We start from the raw sequence: 24,527 nt of genomic DNA on the forward strand, positions 1-24,527 counted from the left end.
AATATTACGAAAACTATTCTTGACTAAGCGGCTTTGTACACACCAATCGATTATTTTGCTTTCCTTTTGTTTTATTGTCCAATATACGTAAAGTTTGAAATGATAAAGGATATTAGATATTAGGATTAGGATATTAGTGATATTAATAATTTTCATCAAGACGCTAAAAACATGTTGGAAAAAAATATTATCATCTTCAGTGTGCTTAGAAAATGCTGCCGAATGGTGTGTCATAATTTTGTGACGTAAATCAGGGTATGTACTTTTATTCAATTAGCAGTAGATAGACGATAGTATTAAATCAATCAAAAATATAACTTTCGTAAAGTAATTTGAATATAAACCGACATATCTAAAATATAAATTTTACTTTATGTTTGTGCTGAACACCTTGTGCATACCCTGGGTCCAAGGGCTATGCACGCCACTGTCTGCATACCCTGTGCATACCCTCTATGCACGCCACTGGCTACAAGGTAGCCTTTGTCTGCAAACTTATCTTCAGCTTAATGCTGATGCAGTCTAAAATGGTAACAGGTTAACCTGGGTATGGCAGTTATTTTAAAACTATAGCACTAATCGGCTTCTACGCGGCATCTATACCGTTTACTTTCATACCCTTGTTGGTAAGGTAGTAATTAGCCACGGCAGACCAGACCGGAAAAAATTCAACGACTGTAAATTTCCAAACTGCCGGGAAAAAAACCCGGGATCTTCCGCTTAAAAATCTCGCGCTTGTTGGGGTTGCCGCGCTGGTGCAGCGCGTCATAGATGTTTGCAGATGCTCACGTTTATGAGTTTTATGGTGTAATGAGGAAGAGAGCTGCATCTTTGATGAGTAGGATTCGCCGCAGCAGCAACAGTATTTTGCAAACACTAGCTGGAAAGTTAAATAAACCGTTCTGGAAGCACTGGGTGGGTTTACATACACACACACGGAGCAAAAAGTTTTTTTTTTTTTTTAATAATTATCATTATTCAATGTATTTTTTTATTTTGTCTTGTTAATTAATTTTTTTATTTTATATTTGTGACATGCCATTTTAATCAATTTATACTGCACTTTTAATTCGATATTGTATATTTTTTTTCTCTTCTTTATGGGTTTTGCCTGAAATAAAGAGATTTTTATTATTATTATTAAAACCACGGCGCTTACCGCTGCGTCAGGGTGGTAGTCATATACTAAGGAATTGTATTTTATTCGTCACTCAAAACGGCCCCAAATAATTATCTACATTGCACCGCTGCAAAACCGGGGCGGTTATCTGGTACATATTGAAGAAGTTGTGAAAAAATATGTAAACCTCCATTTTGTGGCGACGGCATCTTGGAACGATTTTCGTCTAACATAGCTAAGAACGCCCCCGACTAATTCACCTATCAAACATAAAAAAGACAAAATCAAAATCGCTTCATTCGTGCGGCCGCTACGATGCCACAGACAGGCGGCGATAGACGACTAATTTCAAAATTATAACTTTCCGTCGTTTTTGCGATGTGGGTGTAAAAGTAAATATTTCTAGTTTCGCGGTTAGTAATAACTGATGCGCTCGTTAGTTATTAATTGCGAAACCCATTTGGAATATAAATATCACCTCCTTGAAATAATATCCTCATTGCTTTATTAACTGTGGAAAGACAAACATCATCGTGCACGCTAATGATATTATACGTTGAAAAGGAAATGTCAGCCGAGTCTATTTATACTCCAGCGTTGTATTACAGTACTTAGCCATTAAAATTTTTCCTTAGTCTTCCTTATGCATACATTATTTATTCATGCCCAAAAATTACTGATGAAAACAAAAATAAAGGCAGAACACTTCGTAAGCTCGTTTGAATATTGTTTTTTGACGACCGCCCGCCGAAAGTGAGAAAGAGGTCACGGATTCGGTTACTGGCAGGGGCAAATTGGGAATATATAATTTCTTTTTTTTTCTGGTCTGGTCAGCTTTGGTCTGGTGGGGGCAAGATTTGGCATAGAGATTAGCGTTCCGTGACGATATCGCGTGGTAAACAATTAAGTAGTTTAACCGTCATATGACTGCCATAGCCCCTGATCCGTTACCATTTTAGACTGCTTCATAACTTGTTTTGAACATTGTAAAGTCAACATCTCCCGAGGGTGCTCCGTTTTCGGAGCGAAACGTGCATTACATAGAATTAACGTAGAGGGTACATTGCCGAAGATCTGTTTGGTGTGGAGTGTAAGGATTGAAGAAACTATAAATTACACCATACAGATTCTCCTGCTTTTCGCGGAGTTTAGAAAATTAAGCTTAATTTTCATAATGCTTCATAACTTACTAACAGGTGAGATTGCAGTCAAGGTGTAATGTACATAACTGAAGTACCCTAAGCACCAAAAACTAAGTAAGAAGTTTGTATCATTAAATTATTGCTGGTACACAAAATATACTGATTCGGGGAATATAAATATTTTTCATATTAAAAAAGTAATATATAAATAAACTCGCAAACAAAAATAGCCTGAGGGGGTGGGATGTGGGTAATAGTAGATTATGAATCTAGTATTGTAACATTGCATCTTACAGTCGAGCCGGTATTAGGCGCATAAGCTAAACGCGAATGCGCTAAGAGAGCCGAGAGTGTAACATGTAATATACCAAAAGCGTTTCATACGACAATTTTCATCACACTTGCGAGAAAGAGAACAGTTTAAACTTTTAGATACGTTCTCAGAAAATAACTGAAAGTTTCCTAGGCGGCTTTATAGATTTAGATGAAAACAAGTTATTCACTCGCGGTTAGTGCCTCGAAAATAGTAACAAAATATTAATCACGGTAAATGGCGCGACGTTTTTTTTTTCTTGCGCTCCAAGGTAAACCGAAATACAGCCAGCATCGTTCGATGCTTTATTAAAAATATAATAAAGGGAATATTTTCGTATTTCAAACATGTTTAAAATATAACAAGTTATGAATTGTGAATAATTTCATAAGTTTGAACGTTTATTTATCATATTTGTATAAATATTTGTTCATTTATGGAAATGCTTATTATTTAAATCTGCGTTAAACCTCTTTGATGGCAAAAAAAATCTGTATTACCTGTCTAAATTAAAAATGGTTCATCTTCATACATATAACTTCCAGTGAGGTGCTAGACTTAATCGGGTTATCATAGTATGGTCATTTTCAAATACATACGATAGGCGTGTTTTTGGATTTGTAAAAAGTTTCTCGGTATGAGCAAGTTTGATGAAAAAATATTAACACCATATAAATTTTACTCTTTCACTTTGCGCGAGGCATATTGGGTATTTTAGGTATTGTATGTTGAACAACAATAGACACCTAAGTCAAAGCGAGTGCAGTTTTCGATGGTAGGCATATTCGTACATAAAAAACATTCATTCGCTTTTTTATACTATTATTTTCCTTATTTCAAACTAACCGGAAAATCTAGGTTGATAAAGCTTTTAAACTTTGTGCAAACATTCCGAAATGCTCCCGAAACGCTATCAATCGGGCTTCAGTAAACACGTAGTAATTCCATGGTAGATTGATGCTGCCTCTGGTAATATGTAGTTACTGATAGGTATTTCAAATTAGAGAGTGCACCGGACCATGCAGTACTATTAGGCGTATTCATTACAGTGCACCACTGGACTCAAGGCCTCTCACTATGGAAGGGTTTGCCCATAACCATCACTCTGGGCAAACAGTTTGACCCTGCTACCTCTTCTCCGTTATACTCCCTTGGTAGCCTCATACGGCACTCGCGGGAAGACGGGGGTCGTGACACCATATAAGCCAATAGGCGTAGTATATAAATAAACTCGCAAACAAAAATAGCCTGAGGGGGTGGGATGTGGGTAATAGTAGATTATGAATCTAGTATTGTAACATTGCATTTTACAGTCGAGCCGGTATTAGTCGCATAAAAAAAACGTTCACGTTTATTCGGTTTTTGGAAATTCGGCACATGTCTAAATGAAAATGAAAACACACTTTTAATATTGAGGTTTAACTTTTAGAATAAAAATAAATAAATAAAGTAGCCAAACAAACAAATTGTATTAAACAGAACTAATAATCAGTTTGGATCAAGGAAATTATATCGATATGACCAGTTGTTGAGTATTCCCGATTCCTGAACGAAAACTGTAGGAGGAATGTCAATGTCAGGGGGAAAAAAGGGGAACTAACCGGTGATGGTGGGAAAAACGAGGATAGTGAACAAAAAAGGACAGTTGGTAGAAGCTTAAAAGGTAATTTTGTACTCTTACACCTAATTATGGGAAGAAGTAATTGTCTATAAAGGATAGTAAAACGAACAAACAGTTTTATTGACGGGAGTCGTTGAAACGTTATTTCTTACAAAACACAAGTTTCAAACGAGATTGGAGATGAGTATTAGTTAACACATTTATATTAAACCTAGTTGTTAGAAGCTGTTTATAATATAAGCACCATTGTGACAAAATAATAATAATAACGGATAAAGTTTAGGCATGATAATTAAACTTTATAAAACTATTCAAACCTATTAAGTCGGCAGATACTATGATAAATTATAAGTACCTGCTATAAATAAATCGAAAGTAAAGTATTAGTATGCAAAATTTTTACCTAGTAGGTTACTAAAATAAATCTCGAGGTACAAAGTAAATAAATAACTTCTAAATATGTGCACTGTATTTTATTTATGTGAGCCTAACCCAATATTTCTAACACTTTATTGTACACCTAACAGAAATGAAACTACTAAGAAAAAAAAAACACTAAATAAAACACACATCTACAATGGGCGGCCTTACCGCTAAAAAGCGAATTCTGTGAGTGTCAGACCTCATTCGTATTTACAAGTGTAATAAACTTAGAAAGTAATATTCAAAATCATTGCTAATTTTAATTTATGTAAATAGTACATAACGCTTCCTTACAACCATAAGAGCTCATTAAATTCCAGTGACCCGTTTTCAGCGTGCAGGGTCCATACTCTGAGGCAACTTGTATGAAAACAAAGTATCCTTGGATTTGGATGCAATCAGGTTGACGATGTATTCGGAAAGCAATAGTTTTATTTTGTTTTACGAAGCCGGCGCTCGGGAATATTTATTAAAGAAATGAAAATTATTTCTATTGTTTAAGCTAGTTAAAACTGTACAGCAATATATCGGAAAGCTTCCCCAGCCGAATGAAAAATATCAATCTGACTACTAACCAATTAAAAAAACAAGTTAATATTATGAAAACATTTCGTACAAAGCCTTTTGGAGCATCCACCCACAAATGCCCACTCTGACGTTAATTAATGAGTTATCGAGTACTCGTTATAGTGTAACCCATATTTGCCTCGACCTCGACCTCATTAGCGACATCTAATTATTGATGTCGTTGTTAAAGAAATAGCGAGGCATTATTTTGTTTATGTATTGCTTGTATTCTTGTTTACTTTTATTTGTATCATCCCGTGTAATCTTAGATTTATCTTTATTAAAATCATTAGAAGGAAATAATGTTACTCGTTATTATTTATATCGGATATGAAGATTAACATATAATAACGTACTTGTGATTCTAATATTGATACTGTACTGTAAAATTCTACACTTACATAAAACGAAAATTCATTAGTTATGTTTACATTGCACGAATAAAGAAAAAAAAAGCTGTAATGGACTCGTCATTCGTCAATTAAATACAGCTTTTGACGAAAGGCTGTAAGTATTTAATTCGGGATTAAATAAATTTTAACCTTTCAGTTTAGTTTAGGTGAGTTTTGACAAATTTCAAAGTTTGCATTAAACATAATCTTATAGAAAAGTCCTATTACAGTATAAGCGATTACGTAAACGCTTGAACGTAAACGTAAGAGCTTGGATGTGAATTTATTACCTTAGCCAGGTTTCTATTTTAATAATTTTCAATGGCAATGTTACATGGTGATAACAAAAAGAACAACCGCCTAAGTTTTATGTGGGTTCTTCTTCGACGAGGGTGCATTTGGCCCCCCGGTAGCTTAATAAGTACCTGGTAGCTCTAATGAGTTAATTTGAATTTCAATCAATATTTCAATAAAAAATGTGTACCTTTTTTATGTAATATACGCATATATATATTGGCATCTACGGGCCCTACTTGAATAAAGGTGTTTTTGACTTTTAATTTAGTACCTTGTGTTAAATAAAATAACCCGCTGAATAACATACGCAATACACAATACAGCAAGAGTCGCTCGTTGTTTGTGAAGTTTTGCATTTCCTGTGCTTTTGTTAGAATGCAAGGTGCATCTAATAGAACATAAATGGAATGCATAGTCTGCATATAAATCTCGAGGTAAATAACTACGAATTTTAAGCAAAATACATAATTACCAGCTGTGCCCTGCGGTTTCACCCACGGGATCCTTCTGAAGATCGTAACGCAATGTTATATTGGATATGTTATATTGGATGGAAAGCTTTTATTGTAGCTTAACTATGATAGTCAGACATTTTTGCTTGCTTATTTTTGTATGTATCATACATAATTTAAATGTATCATGGATGGTTTTCTCAGCGCACGCCAAATAATGAATGTTATATGCGAAATTTTGCTACTTTGGTTTAAATTATTGCAATTTTCTCGATTTAACGATGTTACTTCCTGATACTTAAAATTCCTATCTATAAAGAAATTGTTAAAATCCTTCCAGTAGTTTCAGAGCCTATTCGTTACAAAAAAACTAAAAAAATCTTTCCTCTTTATAATATTAAGAATATATAATGTATAATGAGTTGTACATAGAGTATATACAACTATCCAATAAAATATTAACTTGTAATTTTCTCTTCGTGTGATAGAGCGTTGTGTGTAGTTTCTAATTTCCTTTGCTCTTGTAGAGGAAGCAAAATGTATCTGATAGGAAATTAATGGACTGCGTTTGCTTTATAATGACATTGCATTTAGAACTCGTCGCCGCTTTTATTGCTATGCAGTGATATTCAATTCTTTCATTAATGAATTGATTATTGACTTTGGTTGTTATTACGTGACTAATTGATTGAATGGTTAATTAGGACTGGGTACTTTTTATGGGCATACATCTAAAGAAGATCAGCGTCATAATTTATTGTCATTATTTAACAAGATATTAAATTTTAGTTTCCTTAATTAGTTGACTTATTTTCCTAGATTGTAGAAATTTGGCTGAAAACGATTATTCATACTTCTACAATAAACGCGAAAGTGTATCATTGTTTGTTATTTATGTTCGTCCCAATTGTTGCACCGATCTTAGCAAAATTTTGCATAAAGATACTCGCGTCCTGGAGACATAGAATGAGGATTTAATTGTTGTCACGAAAATAGAGTTTTCCGCTGGATTTTAACGTATGTAACTGAACAGACGAAGTCGCGAGCAACTGCTAGTTAATAATATAAAAAATAAATTACGGAGAATAAATCATACAAAATTAAAAATATAAAGTTAGTAAGTATATTACATCAATTTACATGTGAAAAGAGAAAGTTTTCGAGTTCAATTTGTTCACTTTTCAAGGTAATTAACGTTGTTCAAAGTTAAATTTGTTCGGTTTATTATGCTACATTTATTTTAAGTGCTGCTTATTGAGGTTGAAAGTACTAAAACTATTAACAAACTATGTATCTTCTATTAATGTTAAGTTTATTTCGCGTATTTACTAATTAAAATTTTGATATAAAATACAATAAATTGAGTAATTTGGTTGTATTTATTTATTGTTTAAGTTATATGTTTATATTTCCTCCAAGTTTAATTTTAAAATACTAATATGAAATTAAATGTGTGAAAGCATTGAAAATTGCAAACAAATTAATTACAAATTGCCACGTTGCATATGTATATTGCATATACAAGCTAAAATCGAATCCCGTACTGGCGCTAAATGCTGTTGGTCAGCAAATTGGGATCCCAATGCCCATCGGTTCTCCGAGCTATGTCCCCCGCCCATTGACACTTCAGTACCTCAGAGATTAAGACTGAAATAACTTATATAATTCAGTCTTAATTTCAGAGGTACCGCGTAACTGTTTTTTTTTTTTTGGGAAGCTTTATGTTACTTTCGTTTGATTTTATCTATCGAAGACACTTACGTACTTAAAAATTTATGTTTGAAAGGCAGAACTTAACGTTACTTTTACAAATTTGTCTTCACATTAAATTGCGGGGCAATCTCCGGATTGCCTCAATTGGTAGTAACAACCGGTGTCCAATTCTCTGTACGTTGTAGCTTCAAACCTTGCAAACAGGTTGAAACTGGTGAGTTAAAATATGTATAGGCACAATCCTGAATTGTAGCTGGGTTTTGTTGCCATTACTAACTAACTAGAGTGATGTTCAAATTTGTTACTATTAAAACAATCACAACAAAAAACGTATATGTGATAATGTACTTAAGTATATAATGAAGGTAAGTATATTATGTACGTAAGTATATAATGTACTTAAGTATATAATGTACATAAGTAAAGAATGTTCTTAAATAATGTTCTTAAAACAACTATTAATAAAGAAGGAAAACTTCGTTGGTAGTTGTTTTATCAAATCCTGTAATTACTGATATAAAAAACCCGCAAAGCGTAAAAAAATACATTTGAGCAAATGTATTTTTTTATGCCTGGAAAATATTCATCTTGTTCCACCCATCATCCGTGTTAATGGTGTTATAGAGAACTTCCGCTGGGAGGCTTTGGCCGTGGCTGGTTACCACCCTACCGACAAAGTGCCGCTAAGCGATTTAGCGTTCCAGTACTATGTCGCGTAGAAACCGATTAGGGGTATGGATTTTGTAAGAACATCTTATCTCATCACTCACCACCAGGTGAAGATAAAGGTAAATGGCTAACTTGTAGTTGAATGAAAAAAATAACTTGAGATGTTCTATATATTGTTGGGAGTATATTTCCTGTGCAAGGCTTACAGTATCAACTCTTCCCTTAACGAATATTATGCTTTACTATTAATCTACGACTGAAAGTCATTGCGGGTTGAAACCGCATGGCACAGGTAGTATAATATAATAGGTAGATGGGTTTAGGGATTAGTAATAATAATACTAGTATAAATATACTACGACAATACACACTTCGCCACCTAGCCCAAAAGTAAGCGTAGCTTGTGTTATGGGTACTAAGATGACTGATGAATATTTTTATGAATAACTAGTTGTCCCGGCGAACTTCGTACCGCGGATCATTTTTTTTTTGATGAATGTTATATTTTAATACTTTAATTATCCTATTCCGGTCTAAGAGGAATCCAAAAAATCATATATCATAAAAATTGGTCCAGCCGTTCTTGAGTTATAAATGGTGCAACTAACACAACTTTCTTTTATATATATAGATATACATAAATACTTAGAATATACATATAAAGACCCAGACACTGAAAAACATTTACACTCATCACACAAACATTTTCCAGAAGTGGGAATCGTACCCACGGCCTTGGGCTCAGCAAACGGGGTCGCTGCAAACTGCGCCAATCGGCGGTCACATAGGGATTTCATTAATTAAGTACTTACTAATTTTCTGTGCTGCACTAGAATGCCAGGAGACGATATGAAACATGCAATTCTCTAATTCCAGGTTCGTGATACTGAAGTACGTGAGGCGCGACCTGATCAGCAGCCTGCCGTTGCCGAGGCGAATTCTGGACTACCTGAGCACCACTCACTACTACTCCGAGCTTCTCTCCGAGATCTAAACCCAGTGGATATATTGTAACGACACAAGAAGCGCATACTGGCGACCATTACTCTTATATCGTACCATGACCGTACTAGACTGGCACAATTATCGTTTGAAGTGAATATTTACATACATTGGCATTGAAACTTTAAGGCAACTTAATTATAGATTTAGATTTTCTCTGGTCTGGTCTCTTTAGGGAGGCTTCGGCCGAGGCTAGTTACCACCCTTCCATCAAACACGTGCCACTGAGACATAAAGCATAAAAATATATTAAAAGAATACATTTGAACAAATGTCATCTCGGTAAATATACATTTTGTTCCACTTATCATCCGCGTTAGTGGTGTTATAGAGAAATTCCGTTTGGCCGTTGTTGGTTACCGTTCGTTCCGGTATTATGTCGCGTAGAAACCGTTTAGTGGAATATGAAAATGATTTTCTTTTTTTCGACTCTATATGGCGTACTTAAAAAATGGCTACATCCTCAATCTTAAAGCGGTTTGTAAACAAACTCAAAGCCACAATGATTTTTGCGATAGGATTACTAAACTAATAATTAAACATTTGGGTTAACTATTAGTTAACCAAAATTTTTTTGTGACCGTGTATAAAATTTTTAAAAAAATGCGGTTTGTGTAACGTTTATACAGCTAAGAATAATTATAAGAAATAAACAGATCGCAGTTTTTGTTTATATCATTGAGAGCGTAAGCGATACACCGTTAACTTGATATTCTTCTCGTAAACAAGCTAGTAATAAACAAAGAAAAAACAAACTTACTACTACTTGACATATTTTTTTAGTAAAGTATGTTGTCACGCTGTAATAGACCCAGAGAGACCCAGCTTGTAAACGAATTCTACTTTAACTCTTCTCAGTTAGTTTTAAAACAAGACCGACTTATGTCGGAAAATATTTTAACGGTTCTTAATCTGCGATAAGGCTAAAAACGCTTTCTAGATCTCAGCCTAAGATCAGTCGCTGTATTGTTCGCAGAGTTTCAGCATTGGGTATCGATAAAATCGGGAGAACGTGATACTAATCTTATAACGGAACTTTCCTTCAGAATGAACGTTGCAAACGGGCGGATATTATTACGGGTTAGGTTAGGTTAGGGGTCTTAATAAAAGCGTTTTTATTAAATTTATCTGGTGGGAGGCTTCGGCCGTGGCTAGTTATCACTCAAAGACGTCTCGCTTAGCGATTTAGCGTTTCGGTACGACGTCATGTAGAAACCGATTAGGGGTATGGTTTTTAATATAACTGCCATACCACTAATTGGTTAGTCCGTTGCCATATTACACTGCATAATCACTGACCAGTAGGTGAAATTGCAGCGAAATTCTAACTTGTGGAATAAAAAAACATCCGTTGTAGAATAAAGTGACAAGATAAACCCTGTAATTCTGTAGGCACATGTAACGACGAACGTCGGTCGCGTTATGCACAACGTTGCTTCTGTTACAAGTTACATTAAGCTTAGTAAATATTTACTTCCCTTGCACAAAGTGCCCAAACAGGAATGTACCAAATGTGTCAATTGTTGTAACTTTAATTTTACCCGTGACGGTCATGGCACGATTTAGTGGTAAGCGGAGTTTAGGGCTTAGCCTAGGTTTGTCTACACTCGCTTTTGGGGTTAATATTAGTCGTACAATGCAAGTAATACAACTGTGCACTCTTTAACGTACAAAAAAAAGACATCTATAATTCTGTACGCAGCCTATTAAAAACTCATGCTATCGCATTTCAATTTCGTCCACTATATTTTCAACTTAGGGCCTATAACATAATAAACCTAACTTGTATAATTAATTATTATTAATATTACTGAATGGTGTTTATGGTATTAACTTATTAGATGTCATTCATTCTTTAACAGACGGGATACAGATTTAGTATACGTATTTTTTATTTTTATTTTTTCAAGTATGTACTTTTGTGTCGATCGTAGAATGCACGTTACACAGTAGATTTGTTATTAAGATAAATAGATAACAGATGTTTATGTAGATTGCAAAGTTCAAAATTATTATTTTTTACTTAAGTTATTCAAAAGTAGGTATTCCAAATAATTAACGGTTTCGTGTCTACATAAACGGAAAAATTGTTTGGTATCATGACATTCTTGAACTTCGTCATATATATATCTTCTCGACTTCTTACTTAGGCGTATTTATTCTGCACCATATAAACGGTATTAGCTCATAAACTACAGACAAATATATTTTTATTATCTACATTGACATGAATTGTATATTGATTTTCTTGTTTTGGCTTTTTTCCTGAAGGATAGTAAACAATAAATTTGCTAATTCCGTCTGATTCTAAAAGCAGACTTCATTTTATCTTATACACCAAACAGGCTGTGCAAATAAGCAGTATTATAACGTAAATAATAATCGAAAATAATATAATATATCAATATTTGAGCAATATTACAAATAGATAATTGAAATATTAGCTTATTTTTTAAATATCATATTGATTTACAACTACATGACAAATACATGTAGCATAATATAAATACGTATCGTAGTTACAGCGATTATTCAATGTTATCTTTTTAAAATCCTAAAAATATCAAAAATTCGAACGGATGCATAATATAAAACATGTATTTTCCACTTCGACTTGCCCTTATTTTGCCTTTGTTATAATTTGCAAAATAACTTAATGAATTTGGTTATTATTTAATTTTAATTAGGTAGCAATAATTTTGTACAATTAAATTAATTGATTAGTTGTTTTTTTATGGTTGCATGCAGCATGAAAGCATTATTAAAATATTGTTTTAACTTTTTATAAGTAATCTACTTGTAAATGATGTTTATATGCTTATTTATAATAATAATTTATGAAAAGTACATGTAGTTTAACTGTGAAAATGTACTGTGAAAACTTGGACTATCTAGTTGCTCTATGTGTATAGTAAAATACTAAGTCATTGCTTTCTTTTATATAATAGCACTGTGGCTCACTTGAAAAAATTACGCTTTTTTGTTTTTTTATAGCTTTTATATTTCTTTTTATAATTAATTTTAAGTTTCAAACCCACTTATTTCATTAGTTTTGATTTTCACCAAAGATGATTTTGTATGAAATAAATAAATTATTAACTTATCAACACAGAATATGATTTATTTATTGCAATGTGTAAACTAAGGCAAACTAACGTTTGTAGACTTATCTTTTGAACCGACTGATATAAGTTACCGTTACTTATTATCAAAATCAGTACGATAATTTCACTCATTTGCTGACTGGTATATGAAAGAAAATATTTTAAGCCTAAGTTTAATTTCTTCTCTAGAGTCTTAGTTATGGAAGCTTCAAACAATAATTACATTCAAACAATCGTAAAGACTTTATTGATTATTGACTTCTAAGATATAACTGAAGCGAATATTAAATGTTGACTTGTGAAATATTTTACAAATATTATGTTGAACTTTTTTAAAGGGGCATGCATGCTTGCTTATTCGGATGTACACAAGTCTTTAAACTTAACATACTTGGGCTTAAGATTATTAAGCCCAAGTAGTATCCCACTCTAATAAGAGATCAGGAATTGTAGTTGATGGTGATGAAAAATAATATCACTATTTTTCATCAATGACAAAGTCAAGTCAAAGTCAAAGTCAAAAATATCTTTATTCAAGTAGGCCCATAGTGGCACTTTTGATGCGTACATAAGAATTACACGGTAGTGAGATGATGGCGATAACCACATTCGTAAACTTAAAACTAAAGCTACGAGGGTTCCAAACGCGTCCTGGTCTAAGAAGAAGCCCACAACAAACTTAGCCGGGTGTTTTTGTTTTTTTTGTTATCACCATCTCACAATGCCATTTTAAAATTATTAGAAGAGCAACCTGGTTAGAGCAATAATTTACACCCAAGCTTTTTTATCGATTACGTAGTCCTTTATACTATAACAGGACTTTTCTATAAGCTTACGTTTAATACAAAGTTAGAACTTTTTAAGAGACATCTCCAAGATGTCAGTTGACGATTGACAATGGTGGTGGGAAAACCTTCCTTTGAGGGAGCCTTTAGTCCAACAGCGGACTGTTATATGCTATTGATGATTCATGAAGTTAAATTTAATGATTTGTGTACAGCTTTAGTATTAGCACCATTTATTACAGAATGCCGTTGCAATCTAAACAGTAAGATAACATACATATCATGTTATAGTTAATAAATATCATATAATATACTTACATAATTGGTTAACTTAATCCGACCATAGAACCAATGAGTGAGTATGGTTCATATTATTTTATGTTATTTCGTAATTAATTTTCTTATCGATCTCAATGCAATTTCTTTTCAAGTTTTTCGGAGCTACTTTTTTTGTCATTCTATACCATCATAATTAATAAATTCTTGATCACAAAAAGGATACTAGGATATAAGGTAAATCTGCTTTTTTAAATGACTAAAAGAGATTTAAAATTTCCGTCTAGTTAACTACTGAACATATTCTAAAAATTTGAGCGGTCATACCAGCTAGACCTTCTATTATATTATATTAAAAAATATAATCATATAACAGAGACACATCTAAACTAAACTTTCGAAAATTAACTATGCATAAAGAAAAGAAAAAGAAAGAGAAATCGTCTTTATTGTCACACATTTGTGTAAAATGTTACATTTGTGTCTTAAATTTGTTAAAGTTTTAAAAAAAAATGTGTGACAAAGGAGCTGGTTCAGTATAGCTGCATACTAAAAAGCGCAGCACTGGTTTTCAGCCAGCTCCGAGGATTCAGTGACGACGACGATAATCGTCGTCGTCACTGAATCCTCGCGACTAAACAATGACAATGCATTTGTTATTCGTACGTGTCAAAACTTAAAGAATTGTTAACGAAATAAATATGCAATCTGAATTATTAAATATATATATATATTCACTATTAAGTTTGGGATTAAACTTTAATATTTCAAGTTGCATCAAATTGTTATTAAAATTATCATTTATAAATATTAAAAGAAATGTTTCAAGAAGTTTTCAAGCTTCTAAAACGCGAATTTATGTTTAGTTGATGTGTTTCCTGCATAAATGTTGAATCGGTGTACATGTAAACCGTTTATGTCTAATGGGTAATCATTTTTCGATGTTAATAGTAAGACAATATATTGAATTCGTAGTAAAACGTACGGATGCGTACAATAGATACAAATATGCCCTCTCATTAATTAATGTGAATTATTTATAATATTGAGCTAAATTTGGTGATAGGTGCAATAATTATTCGTTATATATTCATATAAGAGTCTCGCTGATATTTTATCACGGGTAGCGGATACTTAGATGATTTACAAAGATGGTTGCAGGACGTGGTTGTCATCATCTTACGACTTATGAAGAATTTATGTCAATCTTTAAGAACACCAATTTTCATAGACTTTATATTTGTTAATTCTGTAAAATTAAAAGCGCGCGCGAGTTGAATTCGAATCTGACGAATGCGTTATGCCTATGGTCGACAAAATCAAGTTACGAGCGAATATAATAAAAGAAGTAAATAATACATATTATACTTTATTATTCTATCGAAAAAGGAGCCTAAGCATTAGTTTTCATGTGAACTAATCAGCGTAATTCTGTTATTCTATATGAAAGACCATCCATTAACAATGTTACTTTTATTGATAGAGGCAGGAATGCAAAAAAGTATCGACATGCATGGTATATAAATAGGTGGTTTCAGCCAGCGGAAATATATCGTATTTGATAATTGTCGATGCTTTGTATTATATATCGATGAACGGTAATAATGAATATCGCGGAAAATCTATTTATATCAATTAACAAACAACGATTATGCTCCGATGTTTCTTTGGCAATCCCGCGAGGTTGCGGCTTTGTAAGACTGATTTAGGCTGTATAGCGTCGGGCCTCGGTCATATGGCACTCAACGCTCGCGCGCACTTCTTATTTTACTTCTACTAGTGATAATGATATGGACTGGCCTGGATTATATAAGGATTCCCGTAAGACGCCAAACATTGTAGTGGAATACAGTACCTAATACTTCCTATCGCACAATTTTCTCATTATATTAACTCCATTAACCAGCGAAAATTTTCATAATGCCACAAAATGACGATTTTTGCATTTAATGTTTATTTTTGTATGATAATATGATGGTTGACTGCAAATGCCTGAGTGCCTAGGGCGAGATTTCCCTCCTTCTTTGGTTCACTCGATTTTTCGAAAGCTAGGAGTAATATTATTATCATCTAGTATCACAATATTGGAAACTGGTCAGTAGCGCCATCTGGTGACAGTTCTGGGAACTGGTCAGTAGCGCCATCTAGTGACAGTTATAGGAACCGGTTAGTAGTGCCATCTAGTGACAGTTTTGGGAACCGGTCACTAGCGCCATCTAGTGACAGTTTTGGGAACCGGTCACTAACGCCATCTAGTGACAGTACTGGGTACTGTCAGTAGCACCATCTATTACGATACTTGGAAACAGTGTGGGCACATGTATTGACTTTCGCGCTATCAAATAAGTAAAAGTACGTAGTAAATCTCATAATAGGCACTCCGGGTTCACTTAACGATATGCCATAAACCGCCGCTCAAGCGTAACAAAACACAGATTATGTGTCTTTAACTGTATTTTATAAAGTAACAGGAATTGATTAATTTTACTTACTAGTTCGCATCACCCTCCCCGCTGGATACCACGCACTAATTCGCACACGAGTACAAATAGGATTCTTGCCAAAGTAGCGTAATTTTTATTGAATGTATATACATCCTTTAATGGACTTTGTGTAATCAACCACTGTGACGTAGGTAATATGTAACATTAGGGTGGCCGCACATAGCTTTAGCGCTTTAGTATGGTTTGGGTTACGTATGCACCGCCTTTCATTCTCTCACTCTGCGGAAACAATGTAGTTGTAGGCTGATCAGCTTCTTCAGGGTGCTAAAGAATGATCGACGTGCTTTCGTCACCCGCTTGTAATACGTAAACCGCTTGTAATACGTAAACTTTGAGTGATAACGCAGATTAGTAGTACAAGTTTAAGACCATTTGATGTGATACCTACGAATATGACAATAAGTAACTAATTTGACACTTTCTTGCCTCTCTTCATTGCCTCATGTTGGTTTATAAATACGACCCGTATTTAGACTAAAAATGTATTAAATATCTGGATGTCTAGAGACCGTCTAGTCGCATTCTTACTTGCCGGCCACGAGGCATTCACGTCGCGCGAATTATCTCACGGCGACCAGAAAAGTGACTAGTGTCTGAAACAAATGTATGGAAGTCGCACGGCAAGCACCTTATTAGTAGACGAACGCAACACGGACGTTGAGATTAGCTGTAGTCGGTTAGTTGTTATTAAATGCACATGTCTATGCAACCAATCGTCGGACTAGATAGAATTCGAAATATTTTTATTAATGTATTCTTACAAATACTTTCATTAATAGACTAAAAATTAATAAAATTCAAATTTTGGCATCGACAGGTTTTGTACCTGCAACTCTCTAGTCGAGGCCTGAGTGCTTAAACACTGCGGTTCCGATACCGCCAATACCATAATTAGTAGGAATGCGCCTTTTTATTTGTCTTATAGTGGTCGCGTCATCTACTTCTACTTGCAGTTTTGATCTAATGTTCGTACACGCGTGCAATCTAGCCGCATTTGCAGATGATTTGCCCTAGAGACAATTAAGCGAAGCGATTATTGTAATATGGATGTATTACAATAATCGCGAAATCGCTAAAGCGACTCGCTTGGGGAATAGCAGCTAATGTGCGGCCACTGTTAGTCGCTGAGCGTAATTATGCTCCTAGGCTGTCAATATAAAATAGGAAGTGTGTTAAAAAAAAACAAATGAATCAAGAACAAAATGATCATACATATACAGAGATTGCCAGTGGCGTGCACTGGGTTAATTACCAGGGTGAGCATACAGCAGGAAAATTGCATGAAACGGCAATAATCCTCTTCCTATACGAGTTATATATAAATTTTAGGGTACGCAGTGGTTTTTTGCATATACGAAGTGCACGCCACTGGAGATTGTGAAAACAAATGAGGATTTATTATAAACATACGATCCATTACAAAATGCTTGCGTACCAGCTATAGTATAGTTATATGCAAGCAGTTTTGTTTCAATCGAACAAAATTCCTTCAGTATAGTATTTCTAATACGCTTCGTATTACATGAAACACAGTTTTTCTATTATATTCACAGTCGAGGAGTCCTATTAAGGTTCGTTTTGGCAAAGCGCCCCGGAATCGAAAAGTTGACAACCATCTCGTAGAGGTGGTCTCGAAATTGAGTTTTTTAAAAAAAGGAGATTTCATTCTGTGAAATCCCATGCTCCATAGTGGACTGGTAATATTGATAACCTAAAAAGAGCGTTGAATGCTGCGTACAAATACAAAAAATTAACTCATTCAGCCATTACTGCAGTGCATTGTGTCCAAAATATTGAAAACGTCCTGCGCATATCTCACTTCACACTCGCGGAATGTTGCTGGTTTTCAAATTGGTAAACGTCTAGAACATTAAAGATTAAATAATCAATGTCAACTGCTAAATGGAATGAGTGACTAACCCCCTATTCGGAAAACACTACTAAAATGCAGTGGTTTTTGACGCTTCAATATTAGACGTGTACACGGTTTATCTATGGTATTAACTCTGTGTACAAATAATTACTGTTCACAAAATATGTTTCTTCGATGCACACATTATTCAAAGCAAAAATAAACTTTCTATCCCGCTTACACTTTGCCAAAATGTATCTTTACTTATCTTAAGTGAAAGCACCAAAACGGTGCATGTAAGTATATTGTAATTTTACGTAGCCTTAAGCGTTAATGAGTTGTGAAGTCTCGGTAGTATTACCTACTTGAGATTTGAATATTAAATTCGTTAAGGGTCAACGCGATTTTGCCTGTTTTTGATTAGAATAGGCACATAAAAATAAATTTTGAATCAATTTATTTTTATGCTGAATGCATAAACTCATGGGAAATCTTTTCCTATTCTGCTCTATTTTTTTGTTCCTGTGGTAACTTAGGGTAAATTATATTCACTTATTGTAAAGCTTTCGCCGTATTTTAGGACGTAAGACATTATGCGATACTAAAAAATTGAAAAATCCTTTCATTTACCTATAAAAAAGGAAACACAATTTATGATTTTTCAAAACTTACATTTATTTAAGAAAACATGTTTATGTTCTTTAAGTGCAATCGCAAAGAATTTAATGATTGGTGTTTTATTATTTCTGATAATTAATGTGTGAATACGCAACATGGCTGTAGATTTCGTAGTTATCTGAATTTATTTTTGTGTTTGTACCACTTGATAAATTGCAAAATGTATTTGATATACAATGTTAACGATCATAGTTTATGATATAACAATCTTGGCAAAAATGCCCATGTTTAGCGTATATCTTAACAACAGTGCCCATGTCAACATAGTGAAAACGCTCGTGATCAACGTATTTCTTGGCAAAAACGGCCGTGTTCAACGTGTAGTTATGCAAGTTGAGCTTATTTTATAGCATTTCGTCCTTACGTCCTTAATGTTAACATTATAATACTCGATATCCACCAATACTGCACAAATTGCAGGTGATTGAAATATGTGATTCTCGTGACACCATTGTATTTGTAAAACTTAAATAATAATCAGCTAGCTGGAGAAGAAAGCATAAGTTAATTAGCTTGATAAATTGGCTGTGGAAATTGTTACGGTTGTAAAGTGATTGTACCTATTAGAGAAGCTAGATATTATATATAAGCAACTTAGCTCATAAGTAGTTAAGTTCAGAATATTGACTCTTACAGACCAAGTGTTTGCATTTTAAAGTGTCCGTTAGACTGAGTCCGGGTTTAACCTGTTCTCTATATCCTTCTTCCATTGGAGAACTCTACTAGGATAATTTCTCTTTGGAGATTCTCTACAAGGCTGGTATGATGATGGTATCATTTGTTTAAAAAAATATGTTATTTCTTGATCCCTTTAAAAGTCTGTCTCAGAACAGGTTAGTGAATTCAAAATCCAATGACCTAATTCGATACCTGTGTCATCTAATTAATAATTGGTTAAAACCAAAAAAATAAAAAGTATAATTTTACGTTTACGCGCAACACTTTTTCTGTGTTCACTCCAATCTGAGAGCCTTAGAATGAACGCTGGCGAAAGAGTAGTCGATAAATCTTATGAAAATGCCTTCGTAGTTTAGATTTTATCTTGTTACATTTTCTATATTAAAAGATAATAGATACCTGTAATTTAAGTCCTGTTGAACAACAAAGCGTATAATTATTCGTGACATATCTGTACGTGGATGGTTACTTGACTTATCATCGAGCAAAGTTCAAATAGATTCTACGTAGTCGTTATAAGTACGTAGATATTTAAGTTCGAGGCAAACACTCTCGAGGTCTTATTAATAACCGTGGAGCGTAAAAAACGCTGCAGAATTGTTTCGCGGTTATAGCTTCTTTATTAATAAGGCTATCGGTACAGGGATGTTCGATATTTATTAAAGACAGGCGTTTATACTCTACTAAAAATATATATTGTTATTTTATTATGCATGAAACGAAGATATAACATAAATTCTGACATTAACCGCGAAAAAATGTACTCGATTAATGATTTGTTTTCAGCATCCGCTGGTGGTTTTGAACTACCACTCTTTAGGAGCTTTTATTGTCTACAGAACATACATATATTGTACTCAGATTGTAACAGAGAACAGATAAAAATTAAACTGTTAAGAAACTCCCACGGAACAGACAGCTCAAAAATCGTTTTTTTTTAATAATTAATATCGACCATCCCTATAGTAAAGTGCTACTTAGATAATATTGCAGTAGATATTTTGCATCAACCCGCAATGTATATTTTGCGGTAGGACTAGGTACAATCACAGAGCATCGTTAAATTATTGTCAAAATGCTTTTTCAGGGAGATTTATATTATGTACTCGGACCGTTACATAAATTCAAAATAGGTGTAAGTATTATCATGCACTAACCAGATTTACATAGTTATTGGTGCCAATTTTGTTTTAGACAACACTCTGAAATACTGCTATCCTTTTCTGCAAATAAGATAGTGACAAGGATGGCGTTACCTCAAGACCTGTCAATTTAGTTGAGTTCAGAGAATTGTGTATAACATTATCGGCACCGTAATGTCGGTTGATATACTCTTACTAAACTGGACCAAAAATCTTATTCCAATTTACCATTTGTAACTGTTTTGTCAGCTAATATTGTTCATAATGTGTCAATTAATCTTAATTTTGGAATAGGGGTAGTATTCTATGTAGGACAAACACAGTACAAAGTCTCATCGGATTGATGCCAAATCTAATAAAATATAAAGGTCCATTTATTTATACTAATTTGGCACTAAGGCGTCAGAAATCTCCCCGGAAGGCAATTTTATTTTCATAGAAATAAATAATATTTTAGTCCTTGCAAGGGTGAGGATGTAAACATTGTAAGTATGATAAGAGATAACATAATTCTCTTACAATTGCAATTCATAAAGGCAATAAGTATATGGTGATGTTAATCTGTGTTGTGCATATTATCGTATGTAGGTGCCTAACGGTCTCCAACATGAAAGTAGAATTTCGAATATAGAATCTAGTGAGAGTGAATTTACTGGAAAATTTTGGTTCATCGTTTTGCCGGTTAGTCACCTTTCAGGACAAACGAAAAACACCAATTAACCTAAACTAACCGGTTGACGCCAAACAAGTATGTATAAAAAGGAGGTGCGTTTCGTCAGTAAGCAACAATTAGACCAGTTCAGTTTTGTTTGATATAGAGCATCGATTTCCCCTTTATTTTGTGGATGCGGAACATCGTTTGCATATCCAAAATTTGGGAATCAGATGAACCCTAATTTTTTGGCCATCACCATCGGACAACGAGCTTCGATCAATAATGCACTAGATGTGCAGGAACATACAACGTCTAACAGAAAAAGTGTCCGAAGTTTCTTTCTTATATAATTTATAACCATGCCGATTCGATTTCTGGTATTCACAGATCTTTATACTAGAGTAAATTGGTAGGTCTAAAACCAGTGCTCTCCTTTTCGTACTGTTTCTCCCGGAACAGGAGAGCTCTATTTTTTGACTTGTCAAATTGGTTTAGTTTAGTAAACAGAATTGGCATTGATGCCAAGTGTAGTTTCTTGCATTAAATACGATATTCTGTCAATATATTGCCTTTTCAGGCGTTAATAATACGAGAATTGTTGTGAATGAGATCATATTATTCACAGGCATTTTGATATTGCAATATCATGTACCATCACAGCCTATTAACGTCCCACTACTGTGCAAAGGCATACTGTCTTACAGGAGAGACCGTTATAGAGCCACCACCACGGCTACCACCGCGTATATCACCAGCAAATCTAGTTTATTATTGATCAAGGCCTGAAACCATTTCGGAAACGCTCATGTTATCGGAATTTCTAGAATGTAACTCCCTAGTCTAAACAAGTATTTTATACAAATCTAGCGTTAAGGTCTTTCACAACGATTATTCCTGCCACTCTATATTTGTATTTTCCCACAGACTGTTCGGAATTCTACCTTAAAGGCTATCGCAAGGCAGCCTAAGGCGTTGCGCAAACGTAGACTTTTTGTGTAGCAAATTTTTTTCCCTAATGATTGCGTTTTTCGGGGTCAAAAGACAAAGAAACCGCTGTGCGTCTGACAGTCTTGGTTTAGCTCGGAGTCTGTTACTATTAGGGAGCTTTACCTAATTTATAAGTGGGTATACGTATTAATCCACCGACCACCTCATGTTGTAACTACATTCTTTGTCCCATACAAACCTCATGTTGTGAAAAAAAAAAAATGTAGCCTTACTTTGTAAAGGGACAGAAAATTTTAAAAATATGGTTATGTAATATGCTATTCTTTTTTAGTCAGCATATTGTGACGGTCAACTATGGGACCTCCCACTTATAAAGCAGTGCTTACCACTGTCCTGCGAGAGCTACAGAGGTGGTAATTAAGTATTGTTGCTGAACTGTTAAATATCCATTTGCTTTTGATAAACGACTAAGACGCCGGGAGGTATCATTGCATCGTTCGAGTCCATGTAGGACTGCGGTGCATCGATAATGCAGTCAAATTTATTCCAAAATACCCACCAACCTAATGTCATGAACATAAATATCTGGCAAATATGAACTTATAGTTATCAAAAGTTTGATTATTTACCCACTATATAAATTCACTGTAATACTTTCTTTTGAAAACTACGATCGACGATCGGTGTGGTGTACCTACTTAACAAGAAGTGTGTATGTTTGCGCATCGCCTAAAGTACCTGAATCTTAAAATACAAGTACAATTAGTCTGAACGAGCATGCTCAGACGAACCGGTGATACAGTCCAAGTGATTCATATTAATAATACCAATTACGCTTTAGAACGCATGTTTAGGTATATTTAGCGCCGTCATTTGGCGTTGGAAATAAACAATTTACGCAATAATAGAATACGGGACATAAGTGCGACACACTTTACTTTAATTAATTGTTAGTGAAACCAACGATTACCATAAAAAAAAGTAAAGAAAGCGATTAAAGATAAATCGTAAGGTATTCGTATTCGGTAAGAAAGATTTATTAACAATTAATCGTGGACTTGGTTTTTTTATATTCTTTATCCACAAGGCTTTTTATAAAGTTGTTGCGTAGTACGTCCTATCCAAAAGACCTTGTATAATCATCATTCTGTATTTACCTAACTTTCAATGTGCATATTTGACATGGCGAGTTTTTTTGCGAAGGTAGGTACGAAATAAGTAATATAGGTACAACTTAGAATGTAACCTCTTAGCGCCTTCGTAAGTTTTAAGAATTCATCGGGTAACATCGTTGCCGAATTCATCGGGCCGAACCACGGATTCGTAGAGACGGTGGAGTGAGTTTCAATAGCTACTTCCGACGTCGCACATTGGTGGAGTTTCAGTATCCAGGCAAGGACCGTTAAAATTAAACCATCTGCGAACATCATACATTTTATAAGGAACCATGATGAAGAATTTACGTAGGTGTAGTTTAATGAAAAAATAAGAAAAAATGTGTTTCGGAAATTATTGCACCACCCAAAATCCTTTCCTTCCATTTCAAAAAAGAAAATGTCTAGAATGGTTTTCTATGAAACATATTATACTTACTTTCAATATGTAAAATCCTAAATATATAAATAGGTGTCAAAAACTTTAGTAAGTATTTAAAACCATGTCTAAGAAGATTAAAAAAAAATACTCGAGACATTTTTTCTATAAAATAGACGCTTATTTCGAAATGCATGCATAAATATAATTGTCAAGTAGAGAATCAATGTCTATAAATATAATCTTGATGTCCAGAAAGTATGGTTTTATTTCAAACTGAGTCCTATAACTACTCTTCTTACCGGATACAATGATTTCCTTTAAGTGCGACGCGGATTTGAGCCGTGCTAGGGTTTGTCTAACGATATCGATTTTTATTGATCGTAAGCGGGCAGCGCCATCTATATTTATTAATATCACCTAGATGTGAACATGATAGGCCTGAAATTTAGGAACAGTAGTACTTTGACGATAGATGTCGCTTTTATATTATTATTTTTACAAGCAAGTAAACCTAATAGATTCGTATGGTTCACATCGAAAATTTAAGTAAAGTGTGTCGTTCATTGTGCCAAATTAATTAACTTACGGTTTAAATATCTGGATAAATTATATTTTCAATACATTTACCCGTAAGTTATATCTAGTGGTAAAGCGACGA

General features: G+C 34.1%; 1 protein-coding gene across 1 annotated transcript in view; it reads left to right on the plus strand.

The window, feature by feature from the left end:
* Positions 1-10,843, plus strand: part of LOC120636074 — a 111,910-nt gene extending 101,067 nt beyond the window's left edge. The window contains exon 6 of the mRNA XM_039907357.1: positions 9,586-10,843. Within this exon, the coding sequence (XP_039763291.1) occupies positions 9,586-9,703 (118 nt within the window). The 3' untranslated portion in view covers positions 9,704-10,843. The remainder of the gene's footprint in view (positions 1-9,585) is intronic.
* The last annotated feature ends 13,684 nt before the right edge of the window (positions 10,844-24,527 follow it).

The sequence above is a fragment of the Pararge aegeria genome, chromosome Z, assembly GCF_905163445.1.
Source record: "Pararge aegeria chromosome Z, ilParAegt1.1, whole genome shotgun sequence".
Lineage (NCBI taxonomy): Eukaryota > Metazoa > Arthropoda > Insecta > Lepidoptera > Nymphalidae > Pararge > Pararge aegeria.